This window comes from Camarhynchus parvulus, chromosome 13 (genome assembly GCF_901933205.1).
Source record: "Camarhynchus parvulus chromosome 13, STF_HiC, whole genome shotgun sequence".
Lineage (NCBI taxonomy): Eukaryota > Metazoa > Chordata > Aves > Passeriformes > Thraupidae > Camarhynchus > Camarhynchus parvulus.
Genome location: NC_044583.1, coordinates 14,474,904 through 14,500,039, shown reverse-complemented (window position 1 = coordinate 14,500,039; position 25,136 = coordinate 14,474,904). Strand labels below are relative to the sequence as shown.

The 25,136-nt window shown below is 49.2% G+C and overlaps 1 protein-coding gene across 6 annotated transcripts in view; it reads left to right on the top strand.

Annotated features, from left to right (window-relative positions):
- The first annotated feature begins 4,751 nt into the window (after window positions 1-4,751).
- Window positions 4,752-25,136, top strand: part of EBF1 (EBF transcription factor 1) — a 267,041-nt gene continuing 246,656 nt past the window's right edge. For all 6 annotated transcript variants that reach the window (XM_030957631.1, XM_030957628.1, XM_030957630.1 and 3 more), the window contains exons 1-6: window positions 4,752-5,685; window positions 6,997-7,153; window positions 7,463-7,526; window positions 7,689-7,744; window positions 16,685-16,758; window positions 23,474-23,542. In XM_030957631.1, coding sequence (XP_030813491.1) covers window positions 5,552-5,685; window positions 6,997-7,153; window positions 7,463-7,526; window positions 7,689-7,744; window positions 16,685-16,758; window positions 23,474-23,542 — 554 coding nt within the window. In that variant the 5' untranslated portion in view covers window positions 4,752-5,551. The remainder of the gene's footprint in view (window positions 5,686-6,996; window positions 7,154-7,462; window positions 7,527-7,688; window positions 7,745-16,684; window positions 16,759-23,473; window positions 23,543-25,136) is intronic.

The window sequence follows — 25,136 nt, the reverse complement described above, 5'->3', positions numbered from 1 at the left end:
CCATCCAGCCTGGCCTTGAACGCTCCCAGGGATTGATCCACAGCTTCCCTGGGTAACCGGGGGGCTGCACCCTCCGTGCTCAGAAGAGCATTTGCTGTCAGACCTGGAACGGGAACGGGGCTCTCCCGGTGCCGGGATACCGGGGGTAGGGTTGTGAGAGCCGCTTTTCTCCCCGGGGATGCTCTCCTGGGCATTGCACCCCCCTCGGGACTGCTCCCACGGGACCGCCGTCCTCCCGGGATGTCCCGGCGTGTTCCGCTCGGGACAGTCGGTTCCCCCGGGATCCCGCATCTCGCCTCCTTCCCAGCCCGGGGATCGCCCCCCCGGGGTCACCTTTTCCCCGAGAGCGACGCCCTTCGGGATCCCCCTCCCCTGGCATCTCCCACCCTCGGGACCGACCTTCCCATGGGATCCCCGTCCCCCGGGATCTCCTCCCAAGCATCCCCCTCCCCCGAGATCCCCCTTCCTCATGGGATCCCCTTTCTCCGGGATCACTTCCCCATGAGATCCCCCTTTCCCCATGGGATCTCCCTTTCCCCATGGGATTCCTGTCCCCCAGGATTTGCCCCCAAGGATTCCCCTCCCCCGGGACCCCCCTCCCCATGCGATCCTCCCTCCCCGGGACCCTCCCCGGGCTCGCTCCCGTTCCCGTTCCCGTTCCCGCGGTGCCGGCGGGGGCGGTTCCCGGCGCGGCCGCCAGGTGGCGCTGTGGGCACGCGGCGCGGCCGCCCCGGTTCCCCCCTCGCCAGTCCCGGGGTCTCGGTGCCACCGGGGGGACCCGCCCCGATCCCATCCCCGATCCCATCCCCGATCCCATCCCCGATCCCCATCCCCGATCCCCGATCCCTCCCCGAGCCCCGGGAGCGCAGCTGGGCTTCCCTCCTTGTGCCCCGACACCCCATCCTAGCCAGGGGTAACCCCAAGAGAGGCAGGGGGAGGAAAGTTCCTTGATGAAACCTTTCCATCTGGGTCACCTGCTACTTCTTCTTCCTTGTAGCAGAGGTGAAAGTGGGGTGCTGCCACCATCACGTTGTGGACAGGTCCCCTGCTGGTCCCAGAGGCATCCAGGCTCTCTCCTGAACAGGACTATTCTATTCAGAGTATTCTATCCCAATTCACAGTTCTCTGAGCCTTTTCTCCTCTTCTCCCCAGGAGCTAGCCAGGTAGGAAGAATAAAGCACCCCAAGCAGGTGAACAGTGCCATCACCTGCCAAGGCAGACATTGGATTTATCTGTGGATGGCAAATCTTTGGATTGACGCAGGAGCCTGTAAGGAAAATACTTATGGAAAGCATTTTCACTGGGGATGACAGGAGTGAACTATTTCCAAGCCCTCAGAAAAGTGCAGGTATGAGCTCAACACCTGAGTGCTCTGCTTTCAGTCCCACCTCGAGAGGAGAGGCTTTTTTCTTTCCCCCATTGTCACAGGTCAGGTCAGTTGATCCTCTGCCTTCTCCCAGGCAGGGCAGGAAGGAGGGTGGTCCCCTTGGGGGGGGGCTTATCCAGCTGCAAAGGTCAGGGACGAGGAACCAGAAGGTTTTTCCCTCAGAAATTCCCACTTCCAACTACTCCTTCCCTCCCTTGGGGTCTGGGCAGAGGGAAGCAAGGCCTGACCATCCCAGTGGTGCCAGGAGCCACAGGGCAGGAGAGGAGGGACTGGAGGCAGGAGGAGGGAGTTGTCCTGGATAAACTCCAGGTCAGGGGTGAGAGGAGCCTTGGGCTCACTTGGACACGGTGTCAAGGCAGGGGAGAGGCCTTTCCCTAAGCAAGAGACACTCGTGTGCTCTGGGTCCTCTGTCTCTTTCCTCACAGAAGTTACATTTATCCTCCAGAGTGAGGTCTCCTTCCATGGCCCCCTTGTTCAAAGGCCTCAAAACCACTCATTCCCCAGGAGCCCTGTTTCTTCCTACATAGGATGAGCAAGCCAGGGCCAGCTTTCCCTCCTCTGCTTCCATCCCTGCTATCTGCAATGACCAGGGACACTGTGGCCATGTCCCAGCGCTGTCTGTGAGCTGCCTGTGCTGCAAAGTCCCAGCTCCTGGCTTTGTGCTGCTGGCCAAAATCCACAGCTCAACCCTGCAGCTCTTGCTCACTTTGGGAGCTTCCTCACCTCTGGGAGCAAATCACAGCCTGCAAGTCTGTGTGTGTGTTGTTCTGTGTGGAGAGCATTTGACTTGGGCTTGCAGGGAGCCCCAGTTTGCTGCTGCAGCAGCAGTGAAGGGCTGAGTCCCAGCACTGAGGGTTTCCCCACGGCAGGCTGTGCAGTGTCCTCCAGCTCTGTTTGCCCTGCTGAGGGGAGGATGGACCCAGCTTCCCACAGGAATATGCTCCAGCCCCACAGCAGGCCCGGCAGTGATCTGTGTGCTGCTGCAGCCCCAGTGGGGTGGTGCTGGTCCAGAGAGCAGAACCAGGCAGGGGGCAGGAAGGGAATGCTAAAAGCAACTGGGAATTCTCTAAAATCAAAGCCCCAGTGCTCCAGGGTTGGCCTCCGCAGGGTGGATGGAGCACAGAAGTCTCCTTGCCTGCTGCCAGCTCTCTTGCTTTTTGTTTTGTTTTTTTTTTTTTTGCAAAGTCCTGACTTTCTCACTCCCTCCCTGCTGCCCTTCTGCTTTCCTTTCACACTCCTCCTGTGAGGGTCGAGCCAGTGTTTAACTCTTTCGTCCTTATAGCAATTATTTAGTGGCTGTGAGAACACCCCTAAGCCCCAGGTGGGGCATCTCCCTGGCAGCCTGCAGCTGGAGCTCCCTGCGCTGGGCACAGAGGCACAGGTCTGGTGTAAGGAGGAAAACAGTGCAGAACTTGGCCCTGTTAGTGTCAAGGCTGGCTGTCCCTGCTGGTGGAGGTGCCCTCAGACTGCAGCTGGGATGCTTTTCCCTTCAGCATCCTGGAAAAGGCATGGAAACGGTCCCCTGATCCCCCGAACAGATTTGAAGGGTGAAATCTGCCAACTGCTCAGTCTATTGATTCAAATGCATTATTCCTCCCTGGGCAGATCCCTGCCCTGGGAAAGGAGCAATCAGTGCAGGTGCAAATAGCTTTTAATTGCAGAATGTATCTCACCACGGAGGCATTTAGGCTGGATATGATACAACTGATAGAGCAGCAGCCGGAGGAAGCCCAATAAGCCCGAGCTCTGCAGGAGCCAAACTGCTCCTGTGCCGTACCTGTGGTGTAAATATTCATGTGTGGCTGTGTGTCCGTGTTCTTCCGCATCTCCCTGAGATATGACACAGTAGCACCGTGTCAAGATTCAAATGGCATCTTCAGGGAATGTGAAAACTTGCTGTCTGTGACAGTTCCTATGTGAGGATGCAGGATGCTGGGGATGAGGATGTTTTGTGTGTGGACTCGCCTAAAGGCAAGGATCGGGGGCAGTTTGTCAGCGCCAGCGAGGCGCTCTGTGCCCGCTCTGGAGCCCGAGCTCTCTTCCCGAGGCTTAGCTGTGGGCTCAGGCGGCTGTGCCACACAAAGTGATGTACAGGTGGTCGGGAGAGGGTCCTGTGTAGCTGTCGGGCTGCCGTGAGGTGCCTCTGGAGCTGGAGAGTGCTGCTGATAGACGGGGCTGGCTGTTCTCCAGGCCCTTAGCTGGCTCCCGGCCGGGGATGCAGCCCGGGGGGCTCCGCTGCCCTTTGCGGGGCTCCGCAGCCCCGGGAGGAGCGGACAGCGGCCGCCCGCCCCTGCACCTCCCGGGGCAGCACCTCCGACCGGGGAGCGGGGCACAGAGGGACACGGCAGCAGTTCAGAGAGAGCCCGGACACTTCAGAGTGTCCCTCCGCGTGTGACACCGCCGTGGAGAGGGCGAGGAGCCCGGCGTGCCGGGATGCGCGGGGTTTTGTTCCATTGTATGTGCAAAGATGGGCGAGCCTGTGTCTGGGGAGGCACAAGCCAGGCCGCCGGCACAGAGAGCTCCTTCCGCGGCAAGAGCCCGTGCGAGAGACGAGACGGGAGCGGCTCGGGCAGGGGAAGGATGGAGGGGGATGCGGGGACAGCGGGAGCCCGCGGAGAGATGCGGGACTGCGCCCGCTCGGCCGCCGCTCAACCGGCCCGGCTCTTCCACAGCGAGGACAGGAATTGGTTTTCTTATAATTATTATTTTCCCCGAGAAAACAAAAATCGGACTTCCTAGGAAAAAAAAAAAAAAAAAGGAAAGAAAGAACTTTTACCGCGAACTGTCCTGTTCGGAAATCGCGTGCTCGTGCCGCAAAGCAGCGCACGCTGCCGGGAGCGGGCCAGGAGCCGGGGCTTGCGGTGGGGTCGCTGCCCCACCCGCGCTCCCAGCCAGGGACAATCCCGGGCTCGGGCACCGGGCACGGCCGGCGGGCGCGGGGCATCCCCTGCTTTGGGCAGTGGCGATGGGCAGCCCGGCGCTGCCGGCGGATCCCGGGGAGAGCGGGGAGGGCTCGGCCACCCCCGCACTCAGCGGCGCCGGCTGCGGGCTGTGCGGAGCGCGGCGCCCTCCTGCCGAGGGCCGTCCCCGGGCACCGGGGGGTCGGGGCAGCCCCGCGGGGCCGGTGCCCGAGCTGCCCGCGGCGCTCCCGAACAAAGGCGCGGCCGCGCCGCACCGGGCCCGCCCCCGGCGCTCCGGGGCAACTTTCCCCGGGGCCGGCCGCGCTGGGGGCGGGACTATGCTAATGAGAGAGGCGTGTCCCCGCCCCCTCGGCGGCGCTTTACCGGCGCTCATTGGCGGCGGCGGCGCGGGGGCGGGGCGGTGACGCGATGCAAATGAGGGGGCGTGCCCGAGGCGGCCCCGCCCCCCGCCCGCCGGGGCTGCGGGGCTCGTGTTCGGCGGCGGGGACAGTCAAAGTGGCTCCCATAGGGAGAGACGGCGAGTCCGCCCGGCGCTGCGGGAGAGGGAGGGGGCACGGGGAGCCCCAGGGTCTCCCTCCGGCCGTCCGTCCGCGCCGCCGCCGCGGGTGCGCCCCTCTCGCTCCCTTCCCGGCGTGCGCCCGGCTCCGGCAACTCGCTTCCTGCGCGGCTGGAGGAGGGAGGAGAGAGGAGAGGAGCGGAGAGCGCTTCGGCTGGGAGAGGAGAGAAGAAAGAGGGAGAAAAGAAAGAAAGAAAAGAGAGAGGGGAGAAGGGGGGGGACTTGCCTCTCTTGTCACTGGAAAATGACACTTGATGTAGCAGAGCCTGCCGCAGCTCCCGTTCGTCCTATTGTTTCTTAAACTGCCATCTGAGATTTTTTTTTTTTTTTTGCCTGCTGCCATCCGAGGGGTGTCTTCATACAAAAGGGACTTCAAGTACTCCTCCGGCTTGCGAGCGCTGCAACCAGCCCCCAGCACCCCGCCAGCCCCTCCGAGCACCCAAACAAACTGCACACGCAGCAAACAGCAGCAACAAAACCGGGCTCTGATTGCCTCTGGATTTTTTTTTTAATGTGCGTGCCTGTGTTTTCTTTCTCCGACTTGCTTTGATTCCAGCGATCAGCTGCAGAGAGAGGAAAAAAAAAAAAGAAAGAAAAAAAACCACATATAACAGTCCGCCTGGCGATTTTATCACTTTTTAAAAATTTTGAATAAAGAAGGAAGATTTGCGCTGTTGTTTCTGATTCATGTTTGGGATTCAGGAAAGCATCCAGCGGAGTGGGAGCAGCATGAAGGAAGAGCCCCTCGGCGCGGGGATGAACGCGGTGCGGACGTGGATGCAGGGAGCCGGCGTCCTGGACGCCAGCACGGCCGCTCAGAGGTAGGCAGGCTCCGCGCCCGCTCCGCGCCCGCGCCCCGCTCCGCGCCCCGGGGCGCTCCCCGCCCGCAGCGCCTTTCCCCCCGCGCCAACAAAAACCCGGCTCCGGAGCTCTGCTACCAGCAGTGAGTTTCGCGTAGATGTCGCCAGTTAAATATTTATCCCTATTGTCCCGTAGGATTGACTTTTTATTAAATAATGATATCAACAATAAAGGAAGTGGCGAGTTTCGCTAGGTACGGATAGGTAGGTTTCATCTCTCTGGCTCCGTGTGTTCGCTCGGAGGAAGGAGTTTTCAAAACTATGTTTGCTGCTGATTTAGTCTTAAGATCTTCAAATGACACTTTCCTCCTCCGGAAAACAGAGAGTTGTACACGGATGTATCCAAAATATATTTCTCTACCTCCCTTTCCTATTCCCGTCAGAATCAGCAGCTCCTCTTCTTCTCCTCCGATAAGCAGGGAGTTTGCAAAGCGTACTCCAGGAGAAATTTAATTTGAAGTCCCTTTGTAAAACCACTGCCACTTATCTCAGGTTTTTAAAAAGAAATCCCTCCAAATATATGATGGGTTTGGCGAAGCTGCTCCCAGCCTCGTTTTCTCTCTTATTTCTCCTTCTTCCCATCCTCTTCCCCACGAAGAAAAAAAAAACCCAAACACGAACCAAAGCGTGATGCTGGATTCGCAGCCTGAGCCCTGGAGCCGGCATCATCCGGCATCAGTTTAATGTTGACATCTCCCAGTGTCTCCCACCTCGCCCCGCACCCCCCCTTTGGAGCCCTCTAAGGAAGGGAAAGTTTCTGCAGGGACAACCCTGAAATATTTGAAGTTGTCTCCTGGGCTCGGTGTTTACCCACCGCTCCGGCGCGGGAGGAAAGGCTCGCAAGATAAGGCACATGGGCGCTGCTGTGACAGCTCCGAGCCGAGTTTGAGAAGTGGCAGGACCGATGCTGCTCCGCGGGGCAACGCGCCGGCGGCTCTGAGCGCGGCTCCCCCGCCATGCAGGGCCGGCTGCGAGCGGGCACGGCCCCGGGGAGGGCTGGTGGGTACCGGGGCCGGCCCTGGGGGGCTCCTGGGGGCTTCGGGCCGGCCGCAGGACGGGATGGGGTCGGGGCTCCGCGGGGTTCGGAGCTGGAGTATTTCTCCGTGCACGGAGGGAAAAGCCCCGGGGCGGCTCGGGGGAGGGAGGGATGCTCTGCCCCGGAGGGGCCCAGCCGGGTCCCGGCGAGGGAACGCACGGGCCCGGGAGGCGGCTGGGGAGTGCGTGAGGCCGCGGCGTCGGAGCTGCCGCTAACCCGCGTGTTTCTGGTCCCAGCGGAGTGGGTCTGGCCCGGGCTCACTTCGAGAAGCAGCCGCCTTCCAACCTGAGGAAGTCCAACTTTTTCCACTTCGTCCTGGCTCTGTACGACCGGCAGGGGCAGCCCGTGGAGATCGAGCGCACCGCCTTCGTGGGCTTCGTGGAGAAGGAGAAGGTGAGTACCCTGGTGCCCCGTGGGGACTCGGCCGCCTCTCCGGGGCCCTCCCCGCTCCGCTCCCTCGGGGCCGCGACACCGGCTCGTCCCGGGAGCCACGGCAGCCTCCCGGGCGCTTCAGTCTTCCCCTGTCCCGGAGGGCAGACGAGGAGGGGATGTCCCCTGTTCCCTCGCTATGCCCGGGACAGGGCAGAGGGCTGAGAGCTGCCCCATCCAAGCCCGGGGACACCCGGCGTGCGAGTGATGGAGAAGCTCCATTGATACTGTTTTCTTTTTCCCTCCGGCCTCCCGTGTCGTCTTTGACTTCAGGAAGCCAACAGCGAAAAGACCAACAACGGGATCCACTACCGCCTGCAGCTGCTCTACAGCAATGGTAAGGGCTGGGAGTCCCCCCGTCGTGCAGAGCCCAGCAGCGCCCGGGCTCCCCCGGTTCCCCTCCGCTCCCCGCGCTCGCTGCCGGGACACGGGCGGCCCCGGCAGGCCCGAGCCCTCGGGCGAGCCCCGGCGCGCTGCTCACGGCTGTGCCTTGTTTCAGGGATCAGGACCGAGCAGGATTTCTACGTGCGGCTCATCGACTCCATGACCAAGCAGGTGGGTTCTGCGGGGCGGCCGCCGAGCGGGGGGTGGCAGCCGTCGGGGCGGCCCCGGGAGCCAAACCCGCCCCCGCGGCGGGGCCGCTCTGCCCGGCGGGGACGGGACGGAGCCTCCGCCTCCCGGGGGCACGGCCGCGCTCCCGCTCCGGGCAACCAGCGGGCTGCGGGGCGTCCAGCGGGGCCCCGCGGGACCCTGCCTGCTGCTGGGCTGCGGGAGAAAAATACAGGCGACCCTCCAGTCGTCCTAGTCAGGGCTGCGGATGGTTTTGCCGCTTAATTAATAAGAATTAACCTCCGGCCTCCGGCAGCGCCCAGCGCCGCCAGCACAAGGCGCTGCCCGGCGCGGGGCTCTGTCGGTCCGGCCGCTCCCGGCGCTGCCGCCGGCTGCAGGAGGAGCGGTTGTATCGCGACACGTTCGCCTGTCGGAATAGAGCCCAGAATCGCGGCGCGGGCAGCGGCGAGCTCGGTGTCGGACTCGGGGAGGGCAGCAGGACTTGTCAGTGGATTAATCCTCATTTTGAGCCCGTTCTTTAGCCTCCCAGAGTAATGACGTGCGTGCCTACCTGTAAAAAATACTTTTCTGTTTAAAACCAGTATTTTTACAAAGGGACTATCTGAGCAAATCGATTCTCTCTCTCCTTTCTTTTATTTTTCTTTCCCTTTTTTAATTGTTACTCTGGTTTTTTTTTCTGCTCCTGTCAGAATATTTTTCTCTTAGAATACGTTTGTTTTAAATAGTTGGGATCGCTTTTGAGCGTTTTAATTCTTAAAATAGGTTTCTTCCCCTCCTAATCTGTTTTACTTGTTAAAGAAAATTCTTAAATTTTATTTAAGAAAAACATTGAGGGTTTTTTTGTACCGCTAGGAAACGTCAGTCCTTGTATGTTGTCTGTAGGGACAAAACTCTTGGCTTGTATTTAGGTTTCTTTTCTACAGCAAAACATAAAGCTCTGAGGGCTGAGTTTGTTTTACAAAACTCTCTTTGATGGTTCCAAAACATCTTTTCCTGCTATTGAAGACTGTCTTTCAACAGAAAAAAAAAAAAAAAAAAAAAAAAAGAAAAAAGGAACTTGGGTGAATTTTACTGGACAATCCACTATGCATCTGAACTCTGTTATACTGTACACTTCCAAACGGAGCCCGTTCCTTGTAGGAATTAAACAAGCAGCCACATACCCTTCTTCTTAAAAAATCCTGGAAAACATTTGCTGTTATTCCCTGGTTTTCAGGCACAAATTGGTTAGTTTGTGTTAAAAGTAACAAAATCTTCCTGATATGTCAACTCTTTTTGTCCTTTTGGAGTTTGTGTATTTCAGTGTAGATCGTGTGAGAGAGACTATCAATAAATATTATCTTTAAATAGCTTTCCTATCGTTACGGAAATGCAGAAGCCTCTGGTCATAATCCTGTTGAAAACAGAGCCCTGAACTCATGGAGAGCAGTGGATTCAAAATAATTTTCTTAACAAAGGCATCTTGCATATGAAGAGTTCATCCTAAGGCACTGTTTGACCTCTTGGTCTCTCATTATTATCAAGTCATCAGAGGGTCTTTGGAGAGAAAGGGGAAAAAGAAAATCCCGAGATACAGTTTATTTGTAAGACCTACCGTGTAGCTTTAAAGCACGTTCACAATGAAGAAGCAGGAGAAAAAAAAATCTGTCTGATTTCAGGAAGTCTTAGAAAAACAAAGTTAGTGCAAATTACAGATTTTGGGAAAAGTGCAGTGGGGTTGAGAAGCGAGGCTTTTAGAACAAAAGCTCTCTGAGCTTAGATTAGAAAACAGGGAGCAAAAGGCTGTTTTAGATGCAAACGTGTTTGCTTACATATTAATTTCATATCTGTAGTTTCTTTAGGCATGACTATAATTGCTTATGAAAAATAAGGCATTGTCATGTCAAAACTGTGGCATGTGCTGCTCCGAATTTTTTCAGGGGCCAGACGCTGAATTCTCTTTCTTGTCCTTTTTTAATTCTTTCTTTTCAAAAGTGAAATTATTTCAGAGTTGGGATCGCGTCGGTTACTGAATGCTTATTAGGAAGTGAAGTACAACACATGACAGAAGCTCACCCAAATGTTGAATATATCATTTATATTTTATGACAGTGAATTATATAGAAGATTCTCAAGTAACTTTCAAATCATCAAACTGTAATTAAATATTGCAAAGACTGTCTGAAAATTCTTTAATTTTTAATGAAAGTTAAATATATATTGTCAGTCTACTTGAAGGTGTAGTATTTTAATGCATGACGCTCAGAACAAATTGGATAATGAAATGATTACTTTTAAATGAAACTGTTGCAGAAGCATACACATTTCAGCTGGCAAGTCTCTGCTCAGTCCTCACACACGCACATTCACACACTCGATAATTGTGAATTCCCAGACTGAAATTACAGCTACTCTGAGGTTTCTGGTGGCAAATTAAAAATCCCACAGAAGCAAAGCTTGAATGAGTTAGGTTCCCCAGATCGTACAGGAAAGTATCTGTGGCTTTTTTTTAAATATTAATTTTTATTATTATTTTTTAATACGGACACATCAGATTTAAATATATTCTCTTTGTGTCACAGTTACAAATTGCGAGGTTTTGTACGGTTGCAGATTATTAAGTTAGGTAAGATAAAATAAAAGCCCTTCTGCAAATCAGACTTGGATTTCTCTGCATAGGATTGCTGCTCAGAGATTTAATGTGAATGTCCCATTAGCAGCATGTGTTAGAGCAGTAGGTAGGCAGGGCTTGGCTATGCTGGGGGCTGTGTACGTACCAAAGAGGAGATGTTCCTGCTCCTGAGTGTTCCTGCTCTGCCTAAGTCAGGGATTTGTTTGTGTGGCTGTGCCCAGCTAAGAAACTCATAGCAAGAGTCGTGTCCTGGGTGGAACAGAGGGATCTCCATGTCCTGGTGCGTGTGTGTTTCTCTGTCAGCTGTGGAGCAGGATGGGAAGTGGGGCTGGAGAGTGGCACCTCTGAGGCAGCCAAGAGCTGTGTTGGGAGCTGCATCCTAGGGCAGAGCTGGCTGTGGGATGAGCTGTGCACGCGCTGCCCCGAGCAGGAGCTCGGGCTGCACGGGCATTCCTTGGGAACCAGGGCTGTGGGACTTCCAAACGGGAAACGCAGCCAGGATTGGTCTCAGAGTGACTCATTTTGTAGTGTGTTTGGGGAACTGTGCTTTGGTGGTGACCCCAGAGAAGCGCTGGGTGAAATGGGAATTACGTGTCTTTCGGGGTCTCGCTAAGTTTCTGAAATGTGTTCCCGTCACTTAAAAATTGTCAATGTTACACGCAAATCATTCCTGTGGCAGAGAAGTTCCCTCCAGTTCAGGCAACAACATTCAGTGTCAATACTGGCTTAATTAAATTTTCTTTTATGTTATATTGGCGCCTCATTTTATGTCAGGATCACATTCCTAATGCGCTCAAAACCCTGCAGAACCCCAAACTTTATAGCTGTTGCTTTCCGTAAGGCAGCAGCTCCTCCCGCAGAAGATCTGCCTCTAACAATGATGCATTTCAAAATTGCCTGCAAAACGTGAAATATGTCTGCTCTAATAAAACTGGAGTTTTTAGGCGACTCAAGAGATTTTAATATGTTTGTGGAGAAGAGATGCCTTCTATTTCTTTGGCTGTATTTTCATAAAGTTGAGGTATTTCACTATTAGGAAAGATGGAGGAAATAAATCTGAAATACTTGTTCCCCACCCATTTTTCCTTCAGTTATTCTCATCCATAAGATATAACGGATGCTAATATGGCTCAGGCATCTTAAGAATCATAAGTTTTGCTCGATGGCTATTGTCTATTGCTGAGAGAACTCATGAGTCAAAAATCCTTCCTTCAGACTTAAACCCTGTTTATATTTGGATTTTTTTCCAGAGCTATAACTCTGGATGCAAATGGTTTTTCTGTTGACTTGTCTGTCATTCTCTGATGTCTGCAGATATTTGATCAGCTCTATTCTGTGCATGGCATGGCCCTTCTCTGGCAGCGACATGCATGGGAAAAAAAAATGTTATCAATAAGTTCAGAGGAGCCTCAGCAGACTCAGAGAAATTTCACACAAACATAAAACAAAACCTAACCCCTGTGACAGGGAAAGTTTACATTGCACCAGATTTTAGCAGTTTTCTTGTGCCTTTGGTGAGATGTCAGAAGCGCAGGTGATTTTAATTTTCTTGTACAGAGAGGAATGGAGAAGTTTGGAATTTGCATGCATGATCAGGACCTGTGTTTGGGAAAATGTAAACTCATCACAGTGGAAAATGTGTTGTTTGGAGTCTGAGGGTGAAAACAAAGCTGAGGATTTTGGAGAGACTGCCTGAGCCAGATGGCCTGGTGCATTCCCAGTCTGGCAGCCCAACTGCTCCCTCCTGTATAATATACAGCCATTTGTTCTGGGATATTTACGCTAGAGCTGTTTCCATGTGAATGTTTGAAAACCATTAAAAATGAACATATTAGGAGAGATAAATTTATTTAATTTGTGTGAATACGTTGATAAGCAGGCTGTGAATCAAAGGCAGAGGGAGACTGGATAAAATAATTAGATGCTTCTGAATTGTGTGTGGAGAGGCAGAGCAAGAACTCCCTGTCCTGGCCCCGGGACCAGCTCCGTGCTGCTTGTCCGGGGTAAACCTCCCTGGGATGGGTCGAGGTTTTGCCTGGGGAAGGGGTAAAACCTCGGGTAATTGAGGGTTAAGGATTCAAAGCCAAATAAATGTAATTCACAGTATTTTCTCTGTAGATATACAGTGGATACAAGCCTAATCCTCTCTGGGTGAAATTCTGGCCCATCTGAAGTCAATTGCAAAGCGCCTATTGAATTCGGTGGGGCCAGGATTTTATTTTCTCCCTGTGTATACAGCTGTAAATGTCATTCCAAATCATTTTAGTTCTGTTTTGGAAAAGACCCTAATTTTAATGAGTTTTCCCTTCTCTTTTATTTCGGTGAGGGAGATACTTTGTTTTGTGAGGCAGATGGAATCTGAAAGCAAGTGGATTTAGATGCACATTGGTGATTTCTCTCCTTCTCTTACTCTTTTAAAATCAAGGCCATGACATAACTGAGTAATATAATGACCATGATCTCATTCCTTCAAGATTGTTTTTCGTCCAGTTCTGAAAGCAGAATTGCTTGACTGGCAAACTGACACCACGAGACGATTCTGCCCTCACTCGTACCAGCATAAATCTGGATTTATTCCGGAATGGTTAAGAACAAAATCAGTCTCTGTATTTTTCCAGCTTGTTTGTAGATTATTTTATTGCTTTATCTTACTGCATCTACTGGGGAAAAAGTAGATTAAATGAGAACTGTAGCCTTGACTTGTATATCGCCCCCATAACTTTTTATTTTTTATTTCTTCTTATTTTTTTTAAATACTGAAGTCTGTCACTGAAAAGTTTAGGTGAATTTTTGGACGTACTTGACCGTGATGCGCTCAATGCAGTAATTTTTATTTGCTGTTAAGCAGTGAATTGAATTTGATTTGACTTTTTATGTTGCTTTATTTAAATAGAAGTGAGGAAGTCTCATATTTTTGACACAAATTTTTCGGGGCCGGATTTTGAGGTCCATTTGTGCATGAGTGACTGTTACTCACTGGGACTTCTTGCAGGAAGGTTACTTGAGTGAGTAACAGCTGGCAAAATGGAAGATAAATTTTGTGGGGAAATGTTTAAGTTGTTCAGGAGAAGAAACACTATTTTCAAGCGCTTACGAATTGCCACCGAGTTAAAACGACATGAAGTAAACAAAAAGAAAAAACCCAAAGTCTATAATTTTGCATTTCCTTTGCCGGTGTTTTGTTGTGCAACTCTGATGTGTATCTGTAGGCTTATTTTTAGCTCTGCTGTGGTCTAAGTTTATGCACTGCAACTTTCACTTTGTCTCTCATTAATGTGATCCCTATTTGACAAAATCACGACGACGTTAGAGCGACAGGGAACCCTGACACAATCTCCCTGTTTCCAAACCTGAACTTAAAAACCGCTTAATTTATTTAAAAAAATCAAGATATTTTTGTTAAAAAGAGCAGCTTCTCAAATCCGAGAGTTAAACATTTTCACAACAGTAACGTAGTAGACCCTTCCTGTAAAAATACTTCTGGCAGCTCTAACGATCTGAAACTTTAGCAGTTCCTGTTTCCTTTTTGAAACTAATTGTAGAATTAATGCTTCAGAGCGGCGCGGTTTGCGAGGCGGTCGAGTATCTGCAGGGCTCTCGGGCAGCCATTCATGGGGGCAAACGGTGCTTCACACAAGTAAATTGGGACACAGGAGTGGGGAGATGGGGATGAGCTGCTCAGAAATGAGCCCAGTGCATCCTCCCGCTTCCCAGAATTTCCTAGGAATTCCTGCAGAAATAGGGAAGGCAATGGGAGCCGCATTTGACGCGGAGAAAACAAAATGTGCACGGGTGCAACTTCGATAATTGAATGCAAATAAAGTGAGAAGCAAATCCTTAACGTGGAGGGAGGCAGAAGAATGTCATGCACGCAAAGAAGGGATCACTGATGCTAAACACAACAGACAAGGTGATTATGTACCACAGTGTTGACTCTGCCCGTTCATTATTGCTATTTAGTTGAGTTATTTAAGCAGGTACCTGGAGGTTAAGTAAGCACAGCAGCAGGAAGGGGAGAGGAGGAGAGAGGGCAGGGGGAAAAAAAGAAAGTAAATTTTGCGTTCTGGTTTGTAATTTCTAGCACTTCATTGGCTCCACTGGCAATAAGCTAAGCCATCTCGGGTAAATTTATTTTAATATTTGGAAGTATGAGAAGAATGAGCTGAATCCAGCAGCCCTCTACTCCCATGTCAAGTTGTGATTGTCTGGAGGTGATGGGGGGCTGGAGGTGTCTGTCCCCACTAGAGGCCTCAGAAGTAGATCTGCTCTTTTTCCTCCTGCTCTGCATTCTCAGAGGGAGATTATTTTTTTGCTGTTGATGAAGTCCAAGAAGTGCCATGAGCTTCCTCCTTGCCTGGCCTGTCCCACTGCCAGGTGGAACCTGATCTGGGGTTTTCTGGAGTCTTTGCAATGTCCCCGCTGACTGACCCCACCAGGTGTCAGCCAGTTACTTCAGTTCTCTGGCTTTGCCTGGAAGAAGCTTCTCCCCATCTGCCCCATTAATGCTGGGAATGAGGCTCTTCTGAATTTGTCCACCTCCTGCTGCAATACATGTAATTCCATTTTCCAGGGCTTCTTGCAAACCATCTGTATCTGTCTTGGGCACTGATGTGCAAATAGCTCAAGGTGGTGTTCTAGCTGGGGTCAGGGTGTTGCTGGTGTCTGTGCTGGGGGGACTTTCTGTGCATCCCCTTTTTCCCAGTGCTGGGTTCACAGCTGTTGTCCCTCACTGGTGGAAATGAGGGGGCAGAAGCCAGGTGAGGCTCTGGGCCCATTAGTGGCAGCCTCTGTTTTATCAGCTATAAAAACCCAGCCCAGAGGCTCTCAGGTTTTTGGGGAAGTCTCGTAGCAAAACTGAAGTTAAAAAATTAAAACTACCAAAGGTAACACAGGCCTATTCCTGATATTATTTATAGAAATATTAAGAAATTTTATAATGCATGATATTAATATTGTATGTTGCCATTTAAATTGTGTAAGGGTCAATGCATGCTTCTTCAGATTTGTGTGTCTTGAGATTTGTGCCTCTTCTGAAAGTACCCTTTGTGGGTTATATTTGTAAGGACTAGAAAAGCAATTTGTTCTATATTAAGGTAACTTACTTTTCTGTCAGTATTTTCCATGCTTCCATTTCAAATTGATCTCTTTCCTTAAAATGTGTTTAAACCATAGAGCCCACTTCTTAAATTTCAGTCTCTATTATATCGTTAGCTCTAGGGAGACCCATCTCAGATGTCATTTTACCTGCTGAGTTTTTTCCCCCAATTTCTTGTTTTAAATTCTGTGCTTTAGAGGCTGAAAAGTTCACGCCAAGCTCAAGGGTAGTGCTGATGCTCAGCTGCAGGGGTGGTCATCCCTCCAAGCCTGGGGCTCTGATGCCAGCTCTGGAGTGCCACCCTAAAAGATTTAGAAACCTCAGTGCCAGCAAAAGATGCTGTTGCAAGGGAAACTCCACTCTTGTTTGCTGCTGTGGGGTGCTGGTGCCTGGGAGCAGGGCTGGCTGGAAAACATGACTCTGTGGGGCTGAGCTGGAAATCCTGTCCCACAGGGGCTGTGAGCACTAACCCAGCTCGTGGGTAACGCCGATCCCTCGCTGCTGGTGGGAGCAAACGTAGACTCCTCTTGAAATGTGAACACTCTGCCTTTCCACAGTTTTAGCTTAAAGGATTCTCCCTGTCTCCCTGTTGTGCTGTCTCAGAGTCAAATTTCTCAAGCTGGTTGATCTGTTTGTTTTGGTCTCCTCTGCTCTGGTAGGGCCTTCTCCTCACTTATTTATACCCCTGTAACTCCGGAGGTGCTCTCTGGAAAGCGCTGGATCAGGAGGCTCAAGGGAAGAATCAGGCCCAGGCTCTTTCTCAGGAGCTACCAGTAAAATGCCTGGGCTGTGCAGCTTTTGTAATTAAAAATGCATGAGCTCTCTTTTCTGTCTTTTTTTTTTTTTTAATGAATAGGACCCAAAGTATACCAAGCCTTGCTGTTTTTTTTTCTTTCTCTCTTTTTTCCCCCCCTTCTTTTTAATGCTATTAGGTTTATATTTTATTCTGAATTGAAAAGAAAATTGTGGTTGTCTTGACTACTAAAAAAACCCATCCTACACACTGCTGGAGAGATGTGCAACAGAGAGGAGGGAATTTAGCTGTACTCAGCTTGTGTTGTTTTACAACTGCAGGTCTTGGAGCAGGTTAGGTGGAGATGCCAGATCTCTTTAGCCTGAGCTGTGGTTTGTAACTCGCTGAGCCCTTGCTTACCGTGACATGTTTTGATTTTCTCCAAACTCAACCTTATGTACAACTAAAAATGTGTTTTATTTCTAGGCAATAGTATATGAAGGCCAAGACAAGAACCCAGAAATGTGCCGAGTTCTGCTCACACATGAAATAATGTGCAGGTAAGAAATACCCCTCTTCCAGTTAATTAGTGATGAGAGGATGAATCTGTCTCCCAAAATCTAGGTTGAACCTACAGCTATTTTCGGACTTAAATTTATCTTTCTTGCATTAAACAATCCCAAAATAACACAGTTCGGTGTGTGTAATTAGCAGCAAGGTCTCAGTTGTCACACTAGTTTTCAATTATTTATAAAGAGTTATTCTTAACAGAATGCTGCTGGTTTTCATTTAGACACTGTAGCCCACAAAAGGTCTCCTCATCGAAATTAACAGTCTATTATAGTCTTGTAGCAATAAACGTCTCTGTCCCCAATTCCCAACAAAAACTCCTCGGCAAAATGACAAAATAGTATTTTTTTTTCTGGATGTGCATTAAGGAGTGAGGTCAGGAGGTTCTTTTGTCCTGGTTGCTGCTCATGTGGGGTCCCCCCTCGGCTGGAGTGGAGCAGCTGAAACTTCTCTGTGCAAAAGATGTCATCTTCTTGATTTTCTTTAAACTTCCCCATGCAGATTTGGGTCTGCCCAGTGCTCTCTTGCCCTGCATGGGGTTGGTGACTTTAATTCAGTCAAATATCTTCTCCCCCAAGCTTCTGCAGCTGCTTCCTTCTCTGTTCTGGCTGGTTGAAGTAGGTGAAGCCTCCTCTACTTCCTTTTTACCACAGACCCCTTCTCCACCTCAGAGAGCTTGACCTCTCAGTCTCATTAAAGTTAGTGGGTGTTTTTTGCATGTCTGAAAAAATCATTTGTTACATGTTATTCGATGGCAGAAAATAATTCCCTGGTGGAAGACAAGGCGTTCTTGCATAAGCTCATTGTTACAATCAGTTGTTTTAGGACTGTAAAAATGCCATTGCATGCGTTGTAACTTTTACAAAACACATTTACTAAAAAGGAGTAACTTGAGGGTAAAAACTAAGTACCCGCTTCTAAAAGAATAAACTTGGATGAGGGTTTCCTGGCAGGGGTGAGTCTTTGACAAAATACTCAGATGGAAACTTCTCTGTTGGTTGATTATTTTTTTTTTCCCCCTTAAATTCTTGGGATCTGCGTGTTTTGTCCTCCACTGACAGCTCCTCCTGCTAAAACCCTGCTGGGGGGTAGCACCCTGTGATGAAGGCAGAGGAGTTGCTCTCCTTGCTCTGCCAGCTTGGGTGAAACCCTGCACAGCTTCCCCCCTCAAATTCTTCCTTGCAGCAGGATTTTGGGGGATTTTAGTTTTCATGGGTTGCTTTTCTAGGCTGCTTCTTTTGGGAAACCAAAAACATTGGTTTGCAGCTCCAGGACAATCAGCAGCTCCAAGAGGTGCCTGAGCCTCTGCTGCCATTGGGAGCCTCTGTTGCTTTGCTGAGGACTCCGGGCCACTTCTGCCTTTTCAAATGGAATCCCAGTCATGTTGACAACTTGTAATTGTCCTAAAATTCATTGGCCCAATTAGCACGACTTTCACACTGGATACCTAGCTAGGAACAATTCATGGAAATATTAAAGGAGGCCCCTGACCTGATAAGACTCAAGTGCCTTTTACTTTTCTCCTGTAACAGGCCAGTAAAACAGTGGGACTGGGCACATGAGTAAAATTAAGGACAAGTTCAAGTGCCGGCTGTGTCAAGGTCTGAATCTGCCATTAGTCCTGGGTGATGTGTCCTGATCCTTAACCAGCAAGGTTTGGTGGTAGGAATGACTCACTGAGCCAGAATCAACTACTTAAAAGAATTAATTTCCTTACAGATACTTCAGAAACATAAAGTGTAAGAAGTAAATGAAAACTTTATTTAGTGGGCTGAGTTTTAACCAGAAGACCAAACGCCCACATCACAGATTTATAGCCATTCAATATACTTTGATGGAGACAAAATTATTTCTGTTCTGGGAACATGGAAAGATGTGCAGTCATTCCCTCTATTAAAGAACTTTGCGCTTTCTTTGTTCTTAAAATTCGCTGGCTCAGAAGCTTTTTTCTTCTCCTGTTTATTTACTGCTAGCCCTTGCTTTGTGTTTCATGGCCATAAGGTGGAGGGGTAGAAAAAACCCAAACTGACTGTAGTAGGCAAATGTTGTGTTCCTGATGGGGTGGGGGAGACATATTCAAATTTCTTACAGCTCATATTAGATATTTCCCATTTCCTTTGCTGCCCATACGTGTGTAAGAGGGTGCTGTTTGTTTACCAGGCCGCTTGACCCTATTGCACAAATCTGTCATCTATTGTGCTGCTAACACGCTTTTAAATTGCAAATCTGATGCTCTTTAGGGGTCTAGAATGGGAAAAAAATCTCTCTCCACACCATTCTGTTTCTCTTGATTTCTTGCCTGTTGTAAGTGGAAGTTGGGATGCGCTGAATTTGCACCAGGGGTGCAAATGCAGCCTCAATTATAAGCATAAAATTAGAGTCTGTTCCCCATTAATCAGCCCAGCTAATTGCTATGCACTACCATTAGCCATATGGTGTGAAAGACAGCTTGCTCTCCCTAAGATGAAATTTCTTCATTTCAGACATGAAATAGTGAGGGCTCTGTATTTTAAAATAGCTTGTTTTAGATATTTAATTTCTAAACAACTTTCAGCAGTGCTTTCTATCAAGGCTAACTGCACAATAAAACTTTGCATTTATGTGACAAAGCTGGGTATTTATAGTGTACTACAGCTACGGCACAGAGGAGACAAAGAATTCAAATGTGTAAGAGAGTCCTGGCTGTGGTAGGAGAGCGAAGCTGAGGTTTGCTTCAGGTAGCTGTTTATTTCAAAGGATTTCATTGTGTTTTGTCAGATATAAAAATCTACACTGTTGGTGAAAATGTTAATAGCTGGGGAGAATTCACAACCTCAGTGGAATTTATTAGTATTGTAGGCAGCATGGGGAGGGACATCTATAGTTAATATTGCCTCAACAATTTCCATTATGAAACCTTCAGTGGCTTACAGCTTTGCCAAACTTAAACTGTTCTGGCTGAAATATCCTTTGCAGGGTGTCAGCCTCAGGCTGACTTTCTTTGGAAAGTTTCAGCTAAAATGGTTCAGTGATTTCTGAGAATGAGGTTGGAGTAAAATATGGGTTTTGTCTGTGTAAAAAAAAATCTTACAGCTGTTTTGGCAAGGGGGTCCCACACCTCTACACTGCAGGGTGAGGAGATTATTTCGGGTAGGGATGCCGTGGATCCTGATGGCATCACTGGTGGGAGGGATCCCTCTATGGGACCTTGTGCCACATCTCCCACCCATCCTGGCAGCCAGAGTCTCCTTGGTGCTGGCCACGTGCCATGGGCCCCTAATTCCTCATTGTTCATTGTCCCTGGGACGCACAAAGCAGGGCTCCTGCACGGGGACGCTCCGGCCGCCGCGCCAGGCCGCGCACGGCAAGGGAGGCTCTGGCGTGAGGAGGCCTCGACCTGAGGGCCCGGGCAGAGATCCCTGGGCATGTGGAAGGGAAGAGGAGGAGGATGATGGGGAGCAAGGAGACAGGAGAGCAGCAGGTCCCCAGAGGGCTGGGGTGAGGAGAAAGGCAGCAATAAAAGCTGGGGGTGGTGGTGGCAGCCCGGGGAGGAGTGGGATAGGGATGGTGAGGGGCTCTGGAATGAGCCATGAGGATGGCAATGACTGTGGGAGCTGGAAATGCTGGGAGGATGCATTACTACCAAGGACAACTGGTTTTATAAACAAGCAAACCCCACAAATCAATTTTTGTAGGCTTTTCCTGTGGGCCAACATGGCATTGTGTCTGAGCCATGGCTCCTGGCCCCACCTGGGGAGAGGTGTCATGGAAGAACAGCAAAGATGAGTCTTTGTCCTCATGGCTGCAAGGAACTGGCATTCCTTGCTCTTGCGCAGAGCCTTGCTGGGAGCTGAAGGGTTTCTGAGTGGTTTGGAGAAGCTCCTGGGAATTTTAAAATTCTTTCAGGGAAAGGAGAAAGGGTGCTGAATATTTAGGAACTTATTTCCAAGTACTAAGTAGGCACTAAAAGCCAAAGCTTTTGAGGGAAATTGAATTAAAAGCACTTTTAACCAGGTCTGAAACTCAAGATCTGTGTGATGTTTTAATTCTCTGCATAGAAAGAGTAGAGTGAAGAGGCCTCCAATTCAGCTGTTGCAGGAAGGGGAAAAAACACAAAAGGCAATCTAAATTCTAAAATATAATTCTCTAGATCATGGGGGAACATTCAGGGCCTCCTTTCATGCCAGAGAGCTGCCCGATGGTGGGATGTGCCAGCCATGCAGCCCCTCAACATCACCCTCAGACTGTGGTCATGGAGTGAGGTCTCCTGCTATCACCTGGGACTATTGGCGTGCACTTTTGGGAAGGTACCCCAATTCAGGGGCCACTTGAGGAGCAGTGAAGTGTCTCCCCTTCTCTCAAAGCTGGGTTGTCCCCACTGGGCAGTGCCTGACCCTTGTGGCAGGAGGTGAGACTGAGGTGTCCCTGTCCCCAGGCCCCTGTGGCTGCCTCTCCCTCTGGGTTAATGCCCAGGAAGATGCCAACCTCTGAGCCCCATGGTGTGTGGATGCTGGTATTTGCCCATCTCGTGCTGGGAGCCTGGGAACCTTTGCTTGCCTGAGTAAGTGTGGCAATTTCTGTCCCTCCAGTCTGCTGGGAGAATGTCAGGACTAGCCCTGATTCACTTCAGTCACAAGAACTGCATTGTCTTAACTTGTGCCAACTCTGTTTCTAATTACATTTTAATCATTTAAAAATGATTAGCAGTTTTTATTGCCTTGTTTGTGGGTAAATTTTCTCACCCCACACATTCTAGCTGCGCTCCAATGACAAGTCCTTTTATAGGCAAAAAAGCCCCTGAACGTCCCCATGACAATTTACCTACAGCATATTTTATTCCTTCCTAAATTTTAATACTTTCAGGGTGCCAAGGCTCTGGCATTTTCTGGTGGATCAATTATGGTATTGTGCTGTAAAATTAAGCAGTTTTTTTTGGCAATCCCAAACAATGTAACTTCCACCGAAATGAAGATACCGCACATGTGTTAACTGTGAAAAGTTTCAGCCCTGAATAGTTGCCTTGAAGCTTTTTGCGGTGAAAAGAATTATGTATTTTCCTCTCTTTGAAAACAAAATTATTATTTTTTTAAAAGCCATGTTTAAACAGGCTGTTTTTGTAAAAGGCCCCTTTTTTGTTATCTTTAGTGTGGTTAGTTGCTTTATTGCTAATCTTGGTGGGTAACTGTATATTATTCACTCTATTGTTCAGCAACACAAGAGAACCTTTGTCATACTCCCAACAAGGCTATTTATATAGCATGGCACTGCTGAGGGCTTCTTCCTGCCCTGATGTTCTTCCACCTTCTGGGGAAAGGAAAATAGTTCATCTGAGAGGGAGAATGAGCAGCGGTCCCTCCTGACAGCTGCTGAAATACAGGCGAGATGCAGGTCCCCGGGATGCCACTGGGAACAAACTTAGTGGTTTCCAGAGATTTGGTTGTGTGTGGTTGAGGCTGACCAGAAAGTTTATTGAACCTGAGATGTGCCCAGGTCTGGCCAGGGAGAGCAGCTGGGGTGGTCCTCACTGCCTGACACTTGGTGCCATCATGGGATGGGGTCCCTGCAGCTGCCCAGGCTTTGTCCAGAAGGTCCTTGGGGACTAAGAAGGACTTGGGAAAGTCAGGAACTTCTTGATTTTAAATTTTTTTTTATTTCTTGAAGCCTTCACTTCAGTGGGGGAGTTTCTGTTTGGGGACATCAACAAACAGGATCCTTCCTTGTGAGATGGGGATTTCCTCCTTGGGGTGAGTGGGTGGGTGAAATCTAAAGGCTTTGCTGACCTTTGTGGCTGTGATTTGGTCTCGTGGGTTTACATGGGCTGGTGGGAAGAGCAGGGCATCTCCCTGCCACAGTTCCAGAGGCACCAGGAAGGATTCCCACCTGGAGCAGGAACATGTACCTCACCTACAAACTCACCAGCAATATATTTATGCCTTCTTACCAAAAACAACTCTTGATGAGGAATCATCAAAAACCACCAACTTAATTTCTCTTAGGAAACAATGAGCCACCTTAGCTCAAAAAGAATCCCAGCCTTGAGGTCAGCCATGGAGCAGAGCTTTGGGAGATGGAGCTTATATTTCACATGCCTGCTTTGTATCTGACCTGACGCAGGGCAGCAGCCGCCGGAGCAGAGCTCTCCGTGGCATTAGTGATCATTAACATGCTCGGAAAACTTGGGGAAACAGGCGCGCTCGAGCATAAAAAGCTGCTGCTGCTGCTTGCATTTCAGCTCCCCCATTAACACCAGTGCTTCTTAGAGGGAGAATAATTGTGCTTTCGGAGTTTGGGGGGAGGCTTGCCAGTAGCTGGGAATTGTGTGGAAGCAGGAATATCTTGTGGATGTGTAACACAAGCGTTAAGCAAATGTAAAAACCAGGCTCAGCAGGGAAAAATCTGCCTTATTTTGTGTGCCAGCGTCTGCGGGACAACTGTTAAACCCCGCGGAAAAGAGGCTACAAACAGGCAGCTCTCCCTGTTTTGGGCAATCCTTGAATTATTATTTGTGAAAGGGGCAAAACCCCTCTCTTTTTATATTTTCCGTTGCTAACCAGCTGTGCAAGAAGTTAAACACCGTAATTAACCCATATGTGACCCAGTGCATTTGACTGATTTGCAGGCAGGGCCGGCAGGGTAACTCGAGCCGGCAATTTGAACCCAACATGTTCGTAATGATGATTTTACAGTGTAATGGTCGCACTAAATCCTTTCGCTTTTGCTCTGTAGCCGCTGTTGTGACAAGAAAAGCTGTGGCAACAGAAATGAGACTCCATCAGATCCAGTGATAATTGACAGGTAAGGACTGCTATTGTTTCCTTCCATTTTTTTTTCTCTTCCTCCCTCTCCTCATTATAATGAAACACCTGCCCCGTGTTGCTAATGGGGAAGAATTAGGAGGATATGTGGATGAAATTTTGGCTTTTTTTGATACAGAATTAGTCGTGCTTTGCAGTTGTGATTGCCTTGGAAAGGCCATATGTGGGAAAATGTAGGGACACTGGAGAGCCCTGCTCTGTGGAGAGCTCCAGCTCTTGTAACTGATTCATGTGCATAAAGAGGAGATTTTTCTTTCTGACTTTCTGTGACTCAACTCACATACTATGCCAGGGAAGCTTCAGGAATAAAATAATAATAGTTTGTGATTTATGAAATGTGGTTGGGTGCTTATAAATATTTAACTTTTATTTGAAAAATGTTTGAATCATTATCACTTAGCTACTGTAGTTCTGTTGGATGCAATCCATCTACATTTTAGGGCTTTTATTTATGCATAAAAACAGTTAAGAAAATAGATCTGCAATGTAAGGTTTTTTTCCCTCCTCTTATTTTCTTTGGTTGGAATACTATTTTGACTGTATTGTCAGTTGATTAATTCATTTTTGCCTGTCTTAATTATTGTGTTTTTAAACAGATCCATATTGCTAATCTGACATCACTGAGTAAATCATTGTAGTACAATACATCTATTCCTGTTGTTTTGGGCAATGTGTAGTTTCTGTTGCTTGCCAATTATGCAAAATGGTAGCCAAAGAGACATTTTTACGTTTTTATTGTCCAAATGTGTTGTCCAAAGCCGTGTGGGATAGCCAGGATATTGTGCAGCATTACTCCAGAGGAGTTAAATGGCCACCAAGCACCAAAAGGGTCTGTCAGGTCTGGGGGGAACAACATCCTGCACTGAGCTGTGAATAGAGGGACCCCAAACACACAGGGATGAGGGCACAGAGCATTTGCCTCTCCTGGCATTGCTGTCTGAATTGTGTTTGCTGTATGAAGTTCTTAGAATCTTCCATGCCAGAGCATCCATTTTATGAAAGAAGGTGAGCTGGGTTTGATGTGTTGGGGGCCCCACTGGAGAGCAGTCCAGAGCTTTGTGCTGCTCCCAGCTCTTGGATGGGTTGGGTAGGAAAGTGCTTTTATTGGATGCTTATAGCAGATGTTTTGATTAGCTGTAATAAGTCATCCTGAGAATGTTTAAATCTCAGAAGATATCCCTATCTATTTTACTAGGCATATTTTCATCTTCTCTGAGCATCAGGTAGCGCCAGAGGAAGTGTGTGTGGGGGAAAGCCCCCCAGTGAAACCCGTACAGAGCTGTGTTTTATAAGCATGCTGCAGAGCTGAACACTATAAACCTGGTGTTAGAGTGGCATTTTGAGCAACATGAAAGCTACAAAATTCACATGAATTTTTCATTGTACTGGAAAGTGAGATGTTAAGATGCTAATGGCAGGTTTACAGAAATATTTTGTTTAACTATCTAGTATGCAAAACTGCCAGTTGCAGACAATTTTAAATTTTGAAAGCCGGAGATGCTGTCTGTTACCTGCTTCCTGCAAAATGAGGAAAATAGGTGCAGGAAAAAAACCCCAGCTTTAGCTTCCTAGCA